The sequence below is a fragment of the Nannobrachium achirus genome (genome assembly GCF_963921795.1).
Source record: "Nannobrachium achirus genome assembly, chromosome: 11".
In the NCBI taxonomy this organism is placed as follows: Eukaryota; Metazoa; Chordata; class Actinopteri; order Myctophiformes; family Myctophidae; genus Nannobrachium; species Nannobrachium achirus.
Genome location: NC_137820.1, coordinates 10338168 through 10358590, shown reverse-complemented (window position 1 = coordinate 10358590; position 20423 = coordinate 10338168). Strand labels below are relative to the sequence as shown.

At 42.7% G+C, this 20423-nt stretch overlaps 1 protein-coding gene across 1 annotated transcript in view; it reads left to right on the top strand.

The window, feature by feature from the left end:
* sox6 (SRY-box transcription factor 6) overlaps positions 1-16124 on the top strand; it is a gene marked incomplete at both ends in the record, with an annotated part of 101894 nt that extends 85770 nt beyond the window's left edge. The window contains 4 exons of the mRNA XM_080736845.1: positions 1-50; positions 4039-4209; positions 10384-10600; positions 15716-16124. The exon at positions 1-50 is cut by the window's left edge and continues 59 nt beyond it. Of these exons, the coding sequence (XP_080592971.1) occupies positions 1-50; positions 4039-4209; positions 10384-10600; positions 15716-16124 (847 nt within the window). The remainder of the gene's footprint in view (positions 51-4038; positions 4210-10383; positions 10601-15715) is intronic.
* Between the last annotated feature and the right edge of the window lie 4299 nt (positions 16125-20423).

Below are 20423 nucleotides of genomic sequence, written 5' to 3'. Positions count from 1 at the left end.
GAAGATGGTCCACAGGGTCATCGACCTCACCAGACCTGAAGACCTGGACGGTACGCTATACTCTGATCGACTTCGGTGAACAACGCCGAATAGTGACTATGATATTCGAATATTCTAATATTCGAATAGTTGGTGAATGCCCTACTCTGAACATACTCTGTTTCTACTCTGGACATTTCTGTCTTTCTGAGAATGTCACTCACTTATTGCCGTGTGAGTTCTCTGCCACAAAATTGTAGCAGTGTTGTGCTTTCTTCAACCGTTTGGGACGGTTATGAAACAGGCAGGACTGATTGTTAGTGACATACAGCACTATACTATTAGGTATAAGCTGATTTCTCTCCGATTTTGGAAAGAAAGCGATTTATGAAAAGGTATTTTAACCATAGAGTACTGTACACTATTTTTTAAATGCATTTGTGTTTGACTACTGTGCTTTTTGCCGTGGCACAAATAAGGCAGAGAAAGAAAGGTAAAGAAAGGGGGAATGACGACGGGACAGAGGGATGGAAAACATGAGTGAAGAAACGGTGAGGTTCAGGGAGGAGTGGTCACATCCTGCGTGGTTTAAATTGATACCAGTGACCCTTACACTCTGAAGGGGGCCCCCACAAAGAAAGATGGCGCCACTTATTTGGGACGTGGTGGGGGTGGGGGGTGGTGGGGGGGGGGGGGGGGGGCGTGCTACTAACAGTCTCCTCCAGAAAGCCCTGACAGGCAGGTATCCGTGAGACACAAATATTTATTGGGCTCTTTGCGGGGGAAAAATAAGTGAAGAACATTCGACAACTAAACAAGACTCTTTTAAACCATTTAGGCCAAGAATTATTTTATGCTTCAACTATTGAAAAATAGCAGATATACAAGCTCACAGCTTGTAGATCTGCTATTTTTGAAAAACTTGTGGAAAATCTTTGAACATGTGTATTTTTTAAAGCAAACGTTTGTAACTCAAATTTTGCTTCTGGGGGGTCCTTGGAACTAGATATTTTGAGATGGGGGTCCGTTGCCAAATACATATCATTTTGGGGGTCCTTCACATGAAAAAGTTTGAGAACCACTGACATAGTAGTCTCTCAACAACAGACTAACTAACTGAGCTCCAGTTAAGTGAAAAGGACCTTTTCTTTGACGATGGCTGGCCAGATTGCTGACATAGAAACACAGGTTTTTCCAAAAACCTTAGAAGGATTCAAAAGACACTTATAGAATCAGGTAAAAAAAAAAAAATCTAATTTTCAAGATTTAAAAAAAATAGCAGATCTACAAGCTGCACCGAGTGCCGCACTGCGAGCTTGTATATCTGCTATTAGTTAAAGTATAAAAGTATAAAAAGTAATAGTTAAAGCATAAAATAATAATGTGTACCCGTTCTAAATGGGTTAAAGTCAACATTTTACACTCTTTACACGTTATGAAGCTGTTATTATTCGCGAAAGCACAAGACAAGAGGCAGCATTCTATGGCTTTTTTTTCTCTTCACTGCTGGTGTTTGTGTCAGGACGATTCCACCCTGAACAAATATGTAAACAAAATCAGACAAATACAAGTGGACCGTGTGCGACGTTCGTTCCGCCACACTTATTTTCTAACCACCTTCTGATCGAGTAATACAGGGGTCTTAAACGTTTTCAGGCCAAGGACCCCTTAGTTGAGAGAGAGAGATGAAGCAGGGACCCCCATAACCTTTTCGTAGATTCCATATAGTTTCATCGTTTGACAGCACAATCATCAGTGTATTTTGGATTCATGTCAATTTGTGTTTTAAGATATTATCACAAAGTAAAGCCTCATCACACAAGTAAAGCTTCATCACACAAGGCCATTGCACAAAAGTAGTGAAAACAGCAGATCTACAAGCACACAACGGCTCGCAGCGCGAGGCGTTGTGTGCTTGTAGATCGGCTGTTTTCACTAGTTAAAATCATTTTAAAAAATGATAAATACAAAACAAACTGTTTTTGGACATACAAGTTTTCCACCCGACAACGACGATATGTCAGGTTCTAAAGGAATATGTATTACATATGTGCTACGTGGTTGGAGTGCCTGCTGCACATATGTTTCCTGGAACGGTAGATACCATCATATTCTAATTCTGTGAGTATACTTGAGCTTGTAGACACAGCCAGGGAGTATTCAATGTCTTTTTCCTTTTCTTTTTTTTTTTTACCCATAACCCACCTGTTTCCCATAAAGCAGCAGTGTTTACAAGCGGCGAGGGGTTCTAGGAGTGTTCATCACCATTTAGTTTAGAGTCACAGGCGTAAACACAGGAGCGGACAGACTAAGATACAATCTTTGGGAAACTAAGTGAGGACAGTGTGTGTGTGTGTGTGTGTGTGTGTGTGTGTGTGTGTGTGTGTGTGTGTGTGTGTGTGTGTGTGTGCGTGCGTGCGTGCGTGCGTGTGTGCGCGCGTGCGCGCGCGTGCGTGCGTGTGTGTGTTGTGTGCACAGGAGAATAATCCCAGCATTGACCCAGGTTGGCTTTTTCTTATATACAGTACATACGTACCACACATCAACCCCATTCAGGGAATTCGAAGATAGATAGAAATGGATTTGTTGTTGGTTTGAATGCCTTAGCTGGGGAAAGTGCACATTCCTTGCACCTATATACTGCTGAGGTGCCCTTAAGCAATTCACCTCTCCCCGAATGAGTCTTTGGAGCTGCTCAATACGAGGTTGTACTGTATGTGTGAATACGCTTGTCTGTGTAGTAGGCCTGGACAATTAACCCAAAATATATCGAAATCGACATGTTGAACCTCTAATCGACTTAATCTTGCTCATGTAGGTAAATAAGCTGCATCCTCTCCATAGCTATAGCTAGATACCGATGGAATAGTTACCAGTGTTTGATGTGGAACCTAGCAAAGGATTGGGACCTGACAACATTTTCTGACACATTGGTCATGAACGTTGCGGGATGGCTCGGCTGGTTTCTGTGAGAAGGATCTGAACGGAGGATTCCAAACGCTAAATTGTCCGACAGCATCCAAACTCCATCTTTGTTACAGGTACTGGAGACCATCTCTGACAAAAGACTCTTCCATTCCCAAAACATTATTAATATTATTGGCACTAAATTCCACATCAAGAGCATCACAAGCAAAAGGACAAGCCATGTGTTCAGGCTAATCAGCCTGCTGAAATGCTCCATTCCACGGCCATAATGTGGGAGTCAATTTTCTTCAAAATCACCTTTTAGAAGTTAGAACTGCTGCTCATTTCATGTGTTCTGTTTCAGGATATAGAATTTGATTATGCATCAGGGACATTGTCTGCAATGTAAAGCACTTCGGTGTCTGGGAAAATTCGAGATAAACCTTGCAGGTGCACAAGCTGCGTGCATGTGTGTGTGCGTGTGCGTGTGTGTGCGTGTGCGTGTGCGTGTGTGTGCGTGTGTGTGTGTGTGTGTGTGTGTGTGTGTGTGTGTGTGTGTGTGTGTGTGTGTGTGTGTGTGTGTGTGTGTAGGGACGTGCTGGGCCCCTGATTCAGCCCAGGAAAAAGAGTTGCGCGAGTAGCAGCAGCGCTATAGAGAGAGATCTCTCTCTATAGCGCTGCTGCTACTCAAAGATTTGCCGTTTCAGATCATGACAAGTGACAAGTGACAAGCCAGTGACAACACAAGTGCGAGGCGTTGTGTGCTTGTAGATCTGCTGTTTTCACTACTTTTGTGCAACGGCCTTATATGATGAAGCAGGGCTTTGCTTTGCGAAAAAATGTATACATTTGAAACTTGGAGATAGAAGGTTTCTGCCCATACAGTGACGATTTACTTTGTTGGCTGCCCAGCCCCCAAAATGGAACGTAGGCCGACATTTTATTTTTATTTTTTTTCCTAATGGCCGGCCGGGAATGAAGCGGCCGTTCGGGAGTTGTCCCGCTTTTCCCAATGGCCAGCACGTCCCTGTGTGTGTGTGTGTGTGTGTGTGTGTGTGTGTGTGTGTGTGTGTGTGTGTGTGTGTGTGTGTGTGTGTGTGTGTGTTTGTCTAAAAGTATATGAAATGATGTTCTCTCTTTGGTTTCCTGTAGGGAGTAATGCGATGGAGGCCAGGGTGTTCAGGGAAGCTCGGGGAAGAAACAACACTGAGCCTCACATCAAGAGACCCATGAACGCCTTCATGGTGTGGGCCAAGGACGAGAGGAGGAAGATCCTACAGACCTTCCCTGACATGCACAACTCCAACATCAGCAAGATCCTGGGTGAGAACCAACGTCCTTTTGACCAATCTAGATCTGGTATAGCTTTTAAGCACTTAACCCATTTAGACCAGGTACGCATATCTGTGTCATCACCACTTTAACCGTTAATTCAGCGGCATAGCTGGATGGTTAGGGAGTCCGCCTGGGGAACCAGAGCCCCTGGTTGTCCCAAGTTCGATTCCAGGCCAGGGTAGGAATGCCGATGTGTGATATACGTTAGAAGTTGAGAATGCATGCCCAAAAGCACATCAGGTCGAAAGCAAGAGCTACATTTGACCGTAAATTAAATCTTAGCAGTGACTTTTTTTTAAGAAGAGCCTTATACAAAAAAATAAAAAAATAAAGATCAGGTGAAACTCACTAAACTACAGAGAGGATTCCCTCATAAAAGAGTGAGGGCTTTTAACTCATTCTGTGCCTATCCCGAACATGTTCGGCTTTATTTCAATCCAATACAATTTTTTTTTTATTAATTGACTTACCCTGAGCTGCTTGTAGAGTCGTGGGTGGTCCTGGCTCGTCCTACGCTAGCCAGCTAGCCATTTTACATGGTCCGACGATATATTCCATTAAAAATGGTTTAAAATACATTTTTGAGCCCCCCAATGTTCACCAAATGTTCAGCGCCGCTTCCGGAACGACGTCCAGTGTGCCTATCCCGAACATGTTCGGCTTTTTTAATGAAATGAATAAAATGATCCGAGGCCTTCTGAAGCCTGAGCCTAAATTTAAAATCCAGTGTTCCAAATCCGGGGGCCGCCATGCCGGCCGTTAGCCGCGAACGGCGCCGCGAATCACCGCCGAATCCAATGAAAAACCACATCTTTGGAGGCCCATATCTCTGGATTGTGTTTTTAGGGATGTGGCGCGAGGTTTATTTACGGCGAAATCGCCTAAAAATGATCTTTTAAATGACAAAATGCTAATAGCTATTCTGTAGCCATTTTCATCCGGGACCTTTCCATGACGTGCACGAACGTGAGCACGCGCGTCACTGCAACGTGAGTCCCCGGATGCTAATGCGCTCGCCTATGGGACAAACCCTGGCATTCTTTGGTGCCCTCTAGGGGCTGGCACTGGAAGCGTTAACTTGCTGAATTTTCATTTTGTTTTTAATTTATTTAGACAACTGTGCTCCTCATTGTAACAATCACCTCTAACAAACCCGCTGACACAAGCTTGTCTTTTGGCCCACACACGCACAAACGCACGCACGCATGCACGCACGCACGCACGCACATACGCACACGCGCACGCACACAGTGTGACATTCACCTTGATTCACCACATAAGTATTAACACCGAGTGGAACATATCCAACACCCACCTCCAACAGACTACAGTAACTTTTACCATCAGCCTCCATCAAAGTCACGCATGCCTGGATATACTATACAACTATTCAGTCCTGTTCTTCAGGGCACTGGGTTCTTTTCCTTCAACTTTTCCAACGACCTGGACAAGATGAGAGGGTCAGTGTGTGTGTGTGTGTGTGTGTGTGTGTGTGTGTGTGTGTGTGTGTGTGTGTGTGTGTGTGTGTGTGTGTGTGTGTGTGTGTGTGTGTGTGTGTGTGTGTGTGTGTGTGTGCAGGGGCGTCACAAGGGGTAGGAAAGTGGGACTGAGTTACTGGGGCCCAAGGTGGAGGGGCCCTAATAACTTTATCTATTGAAAAATAGCAGATATACAAGCTCACAGCGCGGCACCGAGTGCCGCGCTGCAAGCTTGTAGATCTGCTATTTTTGAAAAGTTGTGAAAATGTGTGAAAGTCTTTGAATATATGTATCTTTTAAGCGAACATTTCTAACTCAAATTTTGCTTCTGGGGGTCCCTGGAACTAAATATTTTGAGATCGGGGTCCGTGGCCAAATACATATCATCTTGGGGGTCCTTGACATAGGTTCCTTGCACACATTTTCACGATTTTTCAAAAATAGCAGATCTACAAGCTCACAGCGCGGCACTCGGTGCCGCGCTGTGAGCTTGTATATCTGCTATTTTCCAATAGTTAACATTCATGGGGGGCCCGCAGTGAATCCTTGTACCCAGGGCCCAGAATTTGGTGTGACGCCCCTGTGTGTGTGTGTGTGTGTGTGTGTGTGTGTGTGTGTGCGCGTGTGTGCATGTGTGTGTGTGTGTGTGTGTGTGTGTGTGTGTGTGTGTGTGTGTGTGTGTGTGTGTGTGTGTGTGTGTGACATTAGCACAGGAACACTCCTCACACACAGAGCCCTGCTGTGTGTTTAAGCCTGACTAGTGTGATGGATGCATCTAGTTAGAGAACAGGCCATGTTGATACTAAGGTTAGCCAGACACAGATAGCCATTCACTACGCGCTGAGCGTAACGGTTTGTTCGCCAAGTGTGGAAGGCTCTTAAGACCCCAGTGTCTGACTGTGTGACTGGGCTACCGACGAGCCTAGGGGTCTGGTGAATGTAAGGAGGGAGACATTACGACGATATTATGTACAAATTGTTTTTTTGGGGTCCACGTTTCTATAAGTCAAAGCTTTGAATGTTGCTTTGGACAAAGCTGCGCTTTGTCTTTGCAGGGAACACCTGGCTTCCTTTGCGAAGCATTTCAAAACAAGCAATGTTTTAACAGAAAATAAAAATGAAATATGCAACTTTTTAATTGGATAATCTTTCATCCAGAACTCTTTTTGTCAGGCCTGACCAAATTAAGGGCTGAAGAGATGTCAAGTTTAAATAAAAGAAATGAAGCGCCGAGACTTATGTTTAGATATCTCGACCATAGCTCTTAGATTGTCATACAAAAACATAGTTGGCTGAAATAATGTGTTTATGGTCAAATAGTAGAGTTCAGAGTTCACTTTCACATCAATGAGACAGAACGTTCCCGATATTTATCAGAACGTGGCTGTGGTGCTATCAGGAAAAACCCCAGAGCCTGAAGTGTGTGTGTGTGTGTGTGTGTGTGTGTGTGTGTGTGTGTGTGTGTGTGTGTGTGTGTGTGTGTGTGTGTGTGTGTGTGTGTGTGTGTGTGTGTGTGTGTGTATCTACTGTACAGATGTACCGTTTCAAATCTTCAGTATTGACTGTTCTTTTCCTGAAAACGTCATTCAAATGCATTTTTTCCACAGGTTTCTTTCCCTGTTTTTCCTTTTTTTATGGAGAATGGAGCGTATAAACTCACAGATGAGAAACCACTCCATTCCCATTGAAAAGCAGAATCCATCTTCATAGGTAGTTTTAACCTCAGAGGAGGTCATACAAATTGCAATAATAGCTGATCTACAAGCTCAATGTTCTGCAAATTCCCTGAAAATCGACTGTGAAGTTTTGAAATGGCACATCTGTATGTGTATGCAATATGTCATGTATGGACACACATAGACACAGGTGCGTGTCCTTCGACCACCATGTGTTTGTGGGTGTCTCCATGCAAGTGCACGTGCTTGCATGCATACAATATGTACAGCGTACGCGTGTCCTTGTATGCTATCTATCTGGTGTACGTGTGTATGTGCATGCACACACATAACACAGCTCTTTCTGACACAATAACACAGCTGGACTTTTCTTTTGGTCACTGTTGAAACCGCCTCAGTTTCCTGACTCGAAAAATACAGTTGTATTTTGCGATAAACGTGGATAAACAGATGGGGGCGAGGCGGTCGTGTGTACCATCAGTTGTCAATGAGCACGCTCCAGATGTGCTGCGTGCCTGCGGTAATGGCCCCGTGTCCACTTGTTCCTAGAAGTCACTCTTAAAACCCATTTAGGCCTGAACACATTATGACGCAATATTTTATGCTTTAAATATAAAAAAAATAGCAGATATACAAGCTCGCAGCACGGCACCGAGTGCCGCGCTGCGAACTTGTAGATGTGCTATTTTTGAAAAATCGTGAAAATTTGAATTTTGACCCCGATTCTATAAGTGTCTTTTGAATCCTTCTAAGATTTTTTGGGAAAAAACCTATGTTTCTATGTCAGCAATCTGGCCAGCCATCGTCAAAGAAAAGGTCCTTTTCACTTAACTGGAGCTCAGTTAGTCTGTTCTTGAGAGACTACTATGTCAGTGGTGCTCAAACCTTTTCATGTGAAGGACCCCCAAAAGGATATTTATTTGGCCACGGACCCCCATTTCAAAATATCTAGTCCCAGGGACCACCCCCAGAAGCAAAATTCGAGTTACGAACGTTCGCTTTGAAAATACATATATTCAAAGATTTGCACACATTTTAACGACTTTTTCAAAAAATAGCAGATCTACAAGCTATATCTGCTATTTTTCCACTGGTTAAAGCATTCAATAATTCTAGGCCTGAATGGGTTAAAGGGAGGAAAAAATAACGAGTACACAATGTATCATTCTCTGAGAGCCAGCAGCACAGCAGGATGGAGCACCTAAGCACTGCTGAGTCTAAACAGAACTCCCTCCCGTGTCTCTTCTCATGACAGCCTCTTACCGGAGGAAGTGCGACCGGCAAGCCGAGATATCATTTATTTCTCTTTTGATAGGTTTAACAGCACCACGTTTTGAAACATCTAAAGTAGTGTAGGGCTGTCACAATTATTACATAATCGTCTAATCGTGATTATTTGACATTATCGCAATCATTTTGTCATAATCGTCATAATCGTGAATGTTGAAAAATGTCAGTCGCATCGCGACGCGTTGTGAGCTTGTAGATCAGCTATTTCCACAATCAATGTTATATTTTAAGTAGTAAGTTGTCAAATATGTCAGTAATGTATTTGTATATTTATATTATGTGTCATTTTATCTACCATGTGCAACTTCAAAGCCTAAAAGGAAACAGAAATGTAATTATCAAAGACAAAAACACAATTAAATCGTTAATCGCCAATTATTTGAGTGACAATTAATCGTCATGTAAAATGTCATATCGTGACAGCCCTAAAGTAGTGGATGAAATGCTTTTTAATCAAATATTCTTGTTCTCTGGGCTACATCCATTTTTCTCAAGTTTTAAAAAAGTAGGCAGTTTCCCCAACAGTGGGTCGAGGGACCCAGTTGTGGGTCGCGGACCAATTTTTCACGAAATACCCCCCCTTTCTTTTCTTTTTGATTTAAAAAACTTTAGCTCAATTCAACTAAACTGAGCTCCAAATGAAGTGAGAGTTCTACGTCCTCCTCGCCATGCTCTTCCTGGAAAGCCAGACCAACCTGGAGCAACTAAACTAAAACCAAACTGAACCAAGAGTGTGTACGGAAATGCGCATTCAACGCACTGGTGTGCCATCTTCTCGTTTTTTTTTTTTATTCTGTGCACTTGGTGCGTTGACGTTCGAAAATCCAGTGCGCTGCACATCGGGTGTGCTGAAGAAGTTGGGGTTTGACCGTGTGGTGCGTCAGTGCGGTGTTGATTGGTTGGTTTTCATGGCCGTGTCTGGAGCGCTTCTCAGCTGTGAACAATGGAGGAAATGACCGCAAAATGCACCATTTGCGGCTTCTTAGGTCATTTTGGGCTTTATTGTTACACGCCAATGTTATGAATTAAATTACCTTTCAATAGCAACGTTACGTTATCAACTGCTGCTTTTCAGGAGGTTTTCCTTCAGAGTTCAGACTGAAAAAGCGCACAGCTGCCCCTTAACTGGTCGTTCGTAAATAAGCCACACTGACTGCATTCTACAACATCACCGCCCACTGCACTCACTACACTGAGCCCACACCCGTGGGCATTTCTGAATGCAGCCATAGTAGGGCATTCACGAATAGTGATTTTTAGTATTATAATTATTCGACCTCAAAGTATTCGAATAGTCGAATATTCGACAGAACTCGCCAAACTGTCAAATATTAAGTAAGCAAGAGCCGATCTACATGCTCTGTGAGCATGTAGATCTGCTATTTTCACAATATTTATCTGCAGAACCGAGTCACATTAAATGTAATACCTACAATTCCAAGTGCTTGTCAGGGTGGGGGTCCCCAGTTCAAATATGATTATTTTGGGGGTCACGGCCTAAAAAGTTTTGACAACTCATTCTTATGACTTCCTATCTAGCCAAGCTTTATAAACGATATATTCTTTAAAGAGAAAACAATACAAAAATAAAAATAAGCGAACATTCGACTTCGGTGAACAACGTCGAATAGTGACTTTGCTATTCGAATATTCGAATAGTTGGTGAATGCCCTAACCCATAGTTGAAGTATAAAATGTCCCATATCTTTCGTCGCCAGGTTCTCGTTGGAAATCCATGACCAACCAGGAGAAGCAGCCCTTCTATGAGGAGCAGGCGAGGCTCAGTAAGATCCACCTGGAGAAATACCCCAACTACAAGTACAAGCCCCGGCCCAAGAGGACGTGCATCATCGACGGCAAGAAGCTGCGCATCGGCGAGTACAAGCAGATGATGCGCTCACGGCGGCAGGAGATGAGACAGTTCTTCAGCGTAGGGTGAGTGACGCCATGGGCTGTCAAAGTTGCACAATGACTACAGATCAATTTAAAACCCATTTAGGCCTAGAATTATTGAATGCTTTAACCATTGAAAAATAGCAGATATACAAGCTCGCAGCGTGGCACCGAGTGCTGCGCTGCGAGCTTGTAGATCTGCTATTTTTGAAAAAGTCGTGAAAATGTGTGCAAATCTTTGAATATATGTATTTTCAAAGCGAACGTCTGAAACTCAAATTTTGCTTCTGGGTGGTCCCTGGAACTAAATATTTTGAGATGGGGGTCCGTGGCCAAATACATATCATTTTGGGGGTCCCTCACATGAAAAGGTTTGAGAACCACTGACATAGTAGTCTCTCAAGAGTGAAAAGGACCTTTTCTTTGACGATGGCTGGCCAGATTGCTGACATAGAAACATACCGGTAGGTTTTTCAAAAAATCTTAGAAGGATTCAAAAGACACTTGTAGAATCGGGTAAAAATTCTAAATTTCACGATTTTTCAAAAATAGCAGACCTACAAGCTCGCAGCGCGGCACTCGGTGCCGCGCTGTGAGCTTGTATATCTGCTATTTTTCAATAGTTAAAGCATAAAATGCAGATGCCATAGCACCCCAAATCATATAACTGACTGCAGAAACTTCCCACTGGACTTCAAGCAACTCTGACTTCAGAGGGCTGACATTTCTCTATTATAAATCCTTGTTTTGAGTGGTCTCGTGTAATATTGTAATATTTTGAAATATAGACTTTTGATATTCATGAGCTGTATGCCATAAAAAAAATCAAAATCTTAACAAAAAAAGTTTGGAATAATTCACTGCATGTGCAATAGAATAAAACTAGTAAGACACTCCAAGGGTGGAATGCGACCTCATGGTGACATGCGACCTCGCCCTAAAGGGCGAGGTCGCGCCAATTCTTGACTATCTGGCCAACCACAGCGTTTCTCTGACGATTCTAGTTGTTGTCATTCTGGGGGGAGTTTGTTCATGTTTTTGTGAGGGTATCAACCCTAGGAGACACGGGGAGAACATGCAAACTCCACACAGAAAGGCCCTAGCGCCAACCCCACCTAGGGTGTGAGCGATAGGGCCTAAACATGGAGATGTGGAGAACACTGGAGATAGTCCAATCCATCATGTCATATGGGACTACCGACCGTCATAGACAGTAGCCATTGTTAGGCCGGAGTCAATGGCTGTCTGTCTGACTGTCTGTACAGGAAGTGATGTCACATGACATACTTTTTATGCCCATATATGAGTCATTCTGTACCACATCTCCATGTTTAGGCCAAACAGGTTCGCTCCATTTCTCCATGTATAGGTCCAAATGCCCAACGTCGAGCTTGACAAGGAGGATACCGCACATTGTACCTCATCCACCCTTTCTTCTCTCTCCTTTTGGTATCTTTATCCTCCCCCTCCTTTTTATTCTTTTTATTCTTCTATTTTTTTGTCTTTCTTAGTCTTGTGTATCCTTCTCTTTTGGCTAGTCCCATATGACATGATGGACTGGACTATCTCCATATATAGTGTTATCCACATTTCGTATAGCCGCCCCGTACAGGAAGTGATGTCACAACTCGCTGACATCACACTGACATCACTCCCGTACAGAAGGAAGGTTACGGAAGGAAGGAAGGTCACTCAAGCGACACGGTTTTTCAGAGTATATGTGACCTTCGGTCGCAACAATTAAAAAAATCGAACCTCTGTTCGAAGTGGAGCTGTGTGTGTGTGTGTGTGTGTGTGTGTGTGTGTGTGTGTGTGTGTGTGTGTGTGTGTGTGTGTGTGTGTGTGTGTGTGTGTGTGTGTGTGTGTGTGTGTGCAACAGCGCCCCTCCCTTAACATGTGTGGCCACTGGCCAGAAAAGGTTACTGCAGGCTACATACCCGGAGACAGACAGACAAACAGACAAACAGACAGACAGACAGACAGACCCACACACACGGCCACGTATAGGGAGCTCCACACAGCTCCAAAAATATATATATGAAAGTTTACATATAGGGTCTATATGTAATTAGCTGTAGACATGGGTGTGGTTGAATCAGGTTAGGGGTTTGGGTGTTTATTTTTCATGTTTTACCTGCGTGCATTTCACATGAAATGATATGGACGTCCAAGAGAAGTGCAATATGTGCGACATGTCAAAATGAGGCCTTCTTCCTTAAATTGAACTGTGTTAGCACTGCAATACATGGTGTAGTTGGGCATTTATTTGTTATTTGAGATACAGTACACAGTGTACTCAAGACACTTACTCCTGCAGGACATTCCTGTGTCTTCTCTATACAGTCTATATAGTCTTAAACCTGATTTATGCTTCAGTAAATACATTTTTTTTGGCCTTGTGTCCCTCGACAAAAAGTACATTTCAACTGACAAAAGATTTGAGACGCGTCAACACTTCTCTGCGATTCCTTTTGAAAATACATTGCGTTTGTGGAGCACAACGCGTCAAAGTATAAATCATCCTTTAGCCTTACTGTCAGTCTACATGGTCTCCTTCCTCAGCTTGCCAGCTGTCTCTCAGCCTTCTTACTCTCTGACTAGTGAAGAGAGAACTGAATGAACGCTTTACTTATTAAAATAATCGCTCTCCATCTTGCTAGTCATATAGCACCGCTGGATTGTCATTGGAAAAAAACGGTTGGACTGAATTCCCTGCATGCACAGCAAGTTTTAAAAAAAGAAAAATTAAAAAAATCTCAGAACACAAGCATGTTTTCTGTGTATACACTGATGATAGTCTTTTCACGATACAAAATAAATGAACGGCCATTACACTAATTCCTATTGGTTTAACAAAATAAAATTGCTCTCTTCAACACATGGCTTCTTCTCTGTATTATTTTTATTTTTTTATCCCCAAAGCAGAACAGCCGTGTCAGGGGGAAAAACAGTGGCATTGTCCCTAATGGGAACCAGGCGTCGACGTGTTTAATGCCATCACAGTGGCCTGTGTTTGAGATTGACTTACCAGGGGCCACCGCTTTGAATAGGAGCGACTTTTAATAGCTTGTCATTTATTAAATTAGGACAATGCTGGGCACTCGCGGCTTCCAGGGAGAAAATTGGACACAGGCTTATACTTATAGTGGAATATGAAACGTAAGCAGATGTTTGGGAGGGACGGAGGGAGGGAAGCAGCTCGCTCTGTCTTTCTTTCTCTTCCTCCCAATAAGAGAAGGGAAGAAGGGAAGGAGAGAGAGAGAGAGAGAGAGAGAGAGAGAGAGAGAGAGAGAGAGAGAGAGAGAGAGAGAGAGAGAGAGCAGCGGCGGCAGTTCAGAAAAAGCTAAGGTATGGCAACATGACTGGTGTCTTGCACGCGCGCCTTCGTGCACGTGCAAGACACCAGTCATGTTGCCATACCTTAGCAACAGGCATGATACATTTATTTTAAGAAGTGCATTTATTTATTTTTTCCCCCCGTTTCTAAGGTTTCTTGGGCTGGATTTGGCAGCCTGGAACGGTTGTTCAAGTGTAGCTAAACTTGGCATGTTAGTAAACGTGCTACAATTAACAATAATGCATTGCACCTGTGCAGCTGACCTGCAGAACCTGGGAATATACCATTTTGTCAAGATGGGGAAAATACAAGTGTGGAGAATATAATTATAATACCTTGTTAAAAAATGTTACTGTAATTTAATAACCAGCACAGATAGACAAAGAGACTTTTATATTTATATTTAAAAGTAACTTTTATTTCCCCCCCTGGACCCATACCCAATTGACGCCCCTGAGAGAGAGAGAGAGAGAGAGAGAGAGAGAGAGAGAGCGTTAAAAAAAATGTAGAATTCTCAGTCCTGGGCTTTCGATCTCAACTCAAATCAAGTCACAGCGGTAGAGTCAGTCATGGTATACAGCCAATCCCTGCCACATTCCTTATAACGAAACCAGTCATGTTTTAAAGCCTTTTTTTATTATTTGAAAATGACTCCATCGGAGCTCGCCACAGTAATTGTTTGAGGAGACAGAGCAGGGCGGCATGGCTCACGTAAAAACAGTTAGGTGGAGAAACAGCGACTGCAATTTCCCAGGTTTATGCACTCCGTTTAAGCAAGCCGGAGGGCTAGTTTGAGTGATGTGCGTTTACCGTCATTCCATCCATATCTTAAAGAGGTGATTTAGACGGGAGACGCTGAGCACTGCTGCTGTGAGGCTGGCAGAGAGGGCTCTGTGTCGGGGCATGCCCAGCTGCATGCAGTAGCAGAGAGACACGTTGCCTGCTGTTAAACTAACTGATAATGGAGATGAATATGTGCTTTTAAGGAGGCCACACTGTAACATTAACAGATCTGTTTTATAGACTCTCTTTACTGTATGTAATTTTTTGCCCCATGCGGTTCAATACATTTTATCTCTCAATTTTTTTTACTTATTACCTGTTGTAAAATGTTTTATGAAAAACAAGTTTTTTTTTATCTGATTTCTACGTGACGTTTGTCATGACAAGAAAATTGATCACTGACATTTTCCCTTGGTGCTTTGTATTCGCACAGCTACAGATGTGCCATTTCAAAACATCACACGTCCGGCCATCGTCAAGATTTTTAAGAATACACTCCATTCTCCATAAAAAGTAGAAAGGCAAAACAGGGAAAGAAACCTGCATTTGCAGGACATTTTCACATTTTCGTGAAATCGTCCTCCGTCATGCACTGGGATCAATTCACCTTTTATTTGCCGAGCTGCATCCGGTAACATTTAAACCCTCTATTGGTAAAACGTACTTATAATATACGTACTTGATACAGTCTTTTTTTCCCCACTCTCTACCAAACCTCTTTGCCAAAACATTGGCAAATGTTCCACCCCTGGATAATGGATTTTGATTATCGCGATAATATCGTAAATCGCGATTTCTTTGGTCACAATAATCGTGATATGAAATTTTCATATCGTCCCATACCTAATCTGTATGCACGTTTTTAGGAATTTAAGCTAATTGTAAATCTCTCTCTGCCTCCTTCTGTCTCACTCCCTCTCTATCTTTCACCTTTTATCCCTTTCTCTCCCTCCCTTCGCTCTCTCTATCCCCCCCCCCCCCCCCACATCGTCTCTCTTTCCATCTGTAAAACCTCCACCCAACCTCCACCCATGCAGGCCCCAGCCGCCCATCTCGCTCGGCAACAGCGCGGGAGGAGGGGGCGGCCTCAGTCTCGTGGGGGGCGGGGTCTACCCGGGGGCCATCGCCATGGCGACGGCGGCCACCACGCCATCGCCGCGCCTGACCTCGCCCGACTGCTCCAGCGCATCGGTCAGCCCCGAGCCGGCCGTGCCCGTCATCCAGAGCACGTACGGGATGATCAAGATGGAGCCCGGCACGCCACTGGGGATCGGAGGAGGCGGAGGCGGAGGCAGCGGGGGTGGTGGAGGAGGGGGGGGCGGAGTCGGACACCACCCCACCAACGGAGACGACGACGAGATGGACATGTACGAGGACTTTGAGGACGAGCCCAAGTCGGACTATAGCAGTGACCATGAGACGCGGGAGGCCGTTAGCGCCAACTGAGCTGAGCTCGGCCATAGTTTTTTGGACAACTTAGAAAAAAGTGGAGAAAAAAAAAGGAGAAAAAAAGGTTGTTGTTGTTTTTCCTCAGAGACACTTTTTATTATTGAGACTATTATTATTATTATTAAGTTTATTCACATAGACTCTGCGGAGCGCTTCCCCTCAAGACTTTTGGCGTTCGGGGTGTCTTGGTCATTCGCCGGCCCGATCTGTCGGGTGGGATTTGTGTGGATTACAACTGAGCATGCCCAGAGAGAGCGTTTTAACACTTCATCCCGATTCGCTTACGAGGAAGCGCTGACGTTCGTTTTTTTTAATGAAACCAAGGAACACAGCCTAGCCTTTCGAATAACGACTGACGACGTACAGCAGTGACTCTACACCTTGACAATCGTAACAGGAGCGAGTAAGAGTTACACAACATAGAGAAGCAAGGAAGCGAGGAGGAGGGGGAGGATGAGAAAGACAACAAAGCGAGCGATGAACACGTGTGGTTTGTGAAAGAGCATGCACAGATTTTTGAATCATCTGGATTTGGTCTTCAACAGCTATTTGGTCTTAAAAATGTTTCTTTAAAAGGTGTGATTTAAGTTTTTATCGTTAATGTTTCTTTTTATTTTTGTGGGTTTTTATTTTGTTTTTTCTGACACCTGTACAAACTCTGGATGGATTGTCGGAACTTGAAATTTGAGGAAGAAAAGTTTTAATATAAATCATAGCTCTTGTAGTCTTTGTAGGTCTTCTTTTCTTTTGTTTCGTACGAGAACTGTGCATCTACGATCCTTTCTTGTTTGTTTTCTGACAAACTGCTTACATAACATTACTGTTTATGATGTTTTTTTTTAAGAAAAATATCCCTTGCTCAGGTATGATGTGCCAGCTTGTGAATGTGTTTTCTTTTTTAAATGAAACAAAGGGAGGCCAAACTCCCTTTTATCCCATATTATTATTATTATTATTGTTATTTTATTATTATTATTAATATAATCATCATCATCATCGTCATCATCAAATTTACCCACAGGTTGTACAGTTTTGACTTTATGACGTGCCATACCCGCCACATTCACTCACATTCATTTGGGATGTTGTAGTCTTAATCTCCAACCGCTGCAAAAAAGTCTTATACAATCACTTTCTTTTTTTTCTCTTCTATCCGATGAGATGATTTCAACTTCTTCTTTTTTTGGTGTCTGCTGGCTCCCCTCCCAGCCCAAACACAGGTACAGGTGTAGCTGTTGTAGAAGTTCCCCCAGCGTGTTACTACATGCTTGCTCACTGCTGCTACGAGAGGAATTGTTTGGAAAGAAAATGTTGTGCTATTATTTTCAGCCACAGGAAGTCGCAATGATTTGCCTGGTGGTGGAGAGGCACTGCGAAGAATTGTGTTACGACATATACAGTACTAATATGGTCTTTGCATATAATCGGGGGATATCTTTAGAAATAGTGTCAAATCCTGGAATAAATTCCTTACCAAAAACAATCTTCACCAATGTGTTTGTAAAGGTGTCTAGTAACACATCTCACAAAGACTGAAATTCAGTTTCCCTAGGAAAATCTTTGACAGCTAGGGTAATTCTGGGTCTCATTCACTCACTATACACTATACTATAGGGGAAAAAATCACTCCCAAAAAATATGCTTTAAGTGGGATGTGAGGTGTCTAACTAGGTGTTTTTAATTATTCCGAATCCATTGCAAGCATTTGTTTTGCACCAAAAACATTCCTTGGGCTAGAAATGGACCCCCATACCACTGTGAAAAGTGATGACTCATCACTAAACCATCATTTTATGGGCTGTTTTTAACCCAATGAATGTTTTTTTGTGCAAAACAAATACTTGCAATGGATTCAGAATAATTAAAAACACCTAGTTAGACCCCTCACATCCCACTTAAAGCATATTTTTTGGGAGTGATTTTTTTTCCCCTATAGTATAGTGTATAGTGAGTGAATGAGACCCAGAATTACCCTAGCTGTCAAAGATGTTCCTAGGGAAACTGAATTTCCGTCTTTGTTAGATATGTTACTAGACACCTTTACAAACACATTGGTGAAGAAATGTTTTGGTAAGGAATTTATTCCAGGACTATCCCCCGATTAATAGCCTTCACGAAATATAAGTAACACCAATGCAAGATAGATGAACCTTCTACATTGGCTACTATAGCCCAAAGCTCAGGGAGTTTATCTCCGGCACCCACTCTGACCTTGAGGGGCAATTACCAGATCAACGTGAGGCAATTTGACCTGTCACATCATTGCTTTTAGATTCCTCTAGTGTGAGTGAGTACTGTCAGAGTTACTTTCAGTGTATTTTGCTGTGTGTACTGTAACCGAACCGCCAACATTTTGATTTGAGCGTCTTCCCCCATTATGAACAAACCCCAATCAGGCTGTTGAGATGTATTATTTTTGATCAGTTTCTGTTCAGACTCTATACGAATTGACAAGTCTTAAAAGGTGTGTTTCAATTGATCCGAGTTTTGGTTCCATAGTAAAGGGGGTTTAGGAGTGACCTACACAACAGGGTTATTTCTATATCGTTTTGGAACCCTTCACTGTGAGGAAAATGATATTCTGTTATCATGAACTCATTCAGTACCCACTCTGCAAAAGTATATATGTCTCCAAGTGTTCAATACACCAACATTAATGTTCTAAACAGGCCTGGTCTTTGGGGAGAGGTATCTCTTTTTCTACAGTGTGTGTGTGTATATTTTTAAAGTAAATTATTATTAGAATAGTAGAATGATGGACGACAAAACATGACATACTCTTTTGATGGAGACCACCGCAGTCAGAGCACAGTGCTTATTCTCCAGGGTCTTAAGTGAGACTTTTCCTATTTCACCAGTAGCCAGCACTTCACTACATATGGGCTCTTTTTTTTTTTTTTTTACTTCTGTTTCACTCAAAATGTCATTATTATTTTGCCAAGAAACACTTTACGAGTCTTTGTGTGTGTGTGTGTGTGTGTGTGTGCGTGTGTGCGTGTGTGTGTGTGTGTGTGTGTGTGTGTGTGTGTGTGTGTGTGTGTGTGTGTGTGTGTGTGTGTGTGTGTGTGTGTGTGCGTGCGTGCGTGCGTGCGTGCGTGCGTGCGTGTGTGTGTGAGTGTGCGTGCGTGCGTGCGGTGCGCGTGTGTTCACATCCTCTCCAATTTGAAAATGTGTTTCCATTTTGGATATCGTCGTTGTCGGGTGGAAACCTTGTATGTCCAAAAGTCTTTGTTTTGCATTTATCATTTTAAAAATGATTTAAACTAGTGAAAACAGCAGATCTACAAGCACTCTATGTGCTTGTAGATCTGCTGTTTTCACTACCTGTGCGACGGCCTTGTATGATGAGGCAGGGCTTTACTTAGCGAAAAAATGTACAAATGTGAAACTTGGACATACAAGGTTTCTGCCCGACAGTGACGATATCCTGGTCCCTATACGTAGTTGGTTTTCCAGGGCTCTGAGTTTAAACTGGTACATACGAGGAGTTCTGTTCCAAAATGGAATTATATCAATTCTGAAGGGGGAATATAAAATGATTATATTATTCCTGATTATCTCTAAAATGTCAACGATTCAGCACTTTGTTGCTAAGACAATAAAATGTTACAATTGCAGATATAAAAGTATTGTTTAACCCATTCAGAACGGGTACACCATATTGTGTATCATTATTTTATGCTTTAACTATTGAAAAATAGCAGATATACAAGCTCACACTGCGAGCTTGTAGATCTGCTATTTTTGAAAAATCGTAAAAATTCGAATTTTGACCCGATTCTATAAGTGTCTTTTGAAACCTTCTAAGGTTTTTTGAAAAAACCTATGTTTCTATGTCAGCAATCTGGCCAGCCATCGTCAAAGAAAGGGTCCTTTTCACTTAAATGGAGCTCAGTTAGTCTGTTATTGAGAGACTACTATGTCAGTGGTTCTCAAACCTTTTCATGTGAAAGAACCCCCAAATTATATGAATTTGGCCACGGACCCCTATCTCAAAATATTAAGTTCCAGGGACCCCCCAGAAGCAAAATTTGAGTTACAAATGTTCGCTTAAAAAATACATACCGGTATATTCAAAGATTTGCAAATATTTTCAGGACTTTTTCAAAAATAGCAGATCTACAAGCTCGCAGCGCGGCACTCGGTGCCGCGCTGTGAGCTTGTATACCTGCTATTTTTCAATAGCTAAAGCGTTCAATAATTCTAGGCCTAAATGGGTTAATGAATGAAATAGTACTGACAATAATTAATAGTGCAAAGTGGTGGCTATCCTATTTTGGAATTAAGCTCGTCACG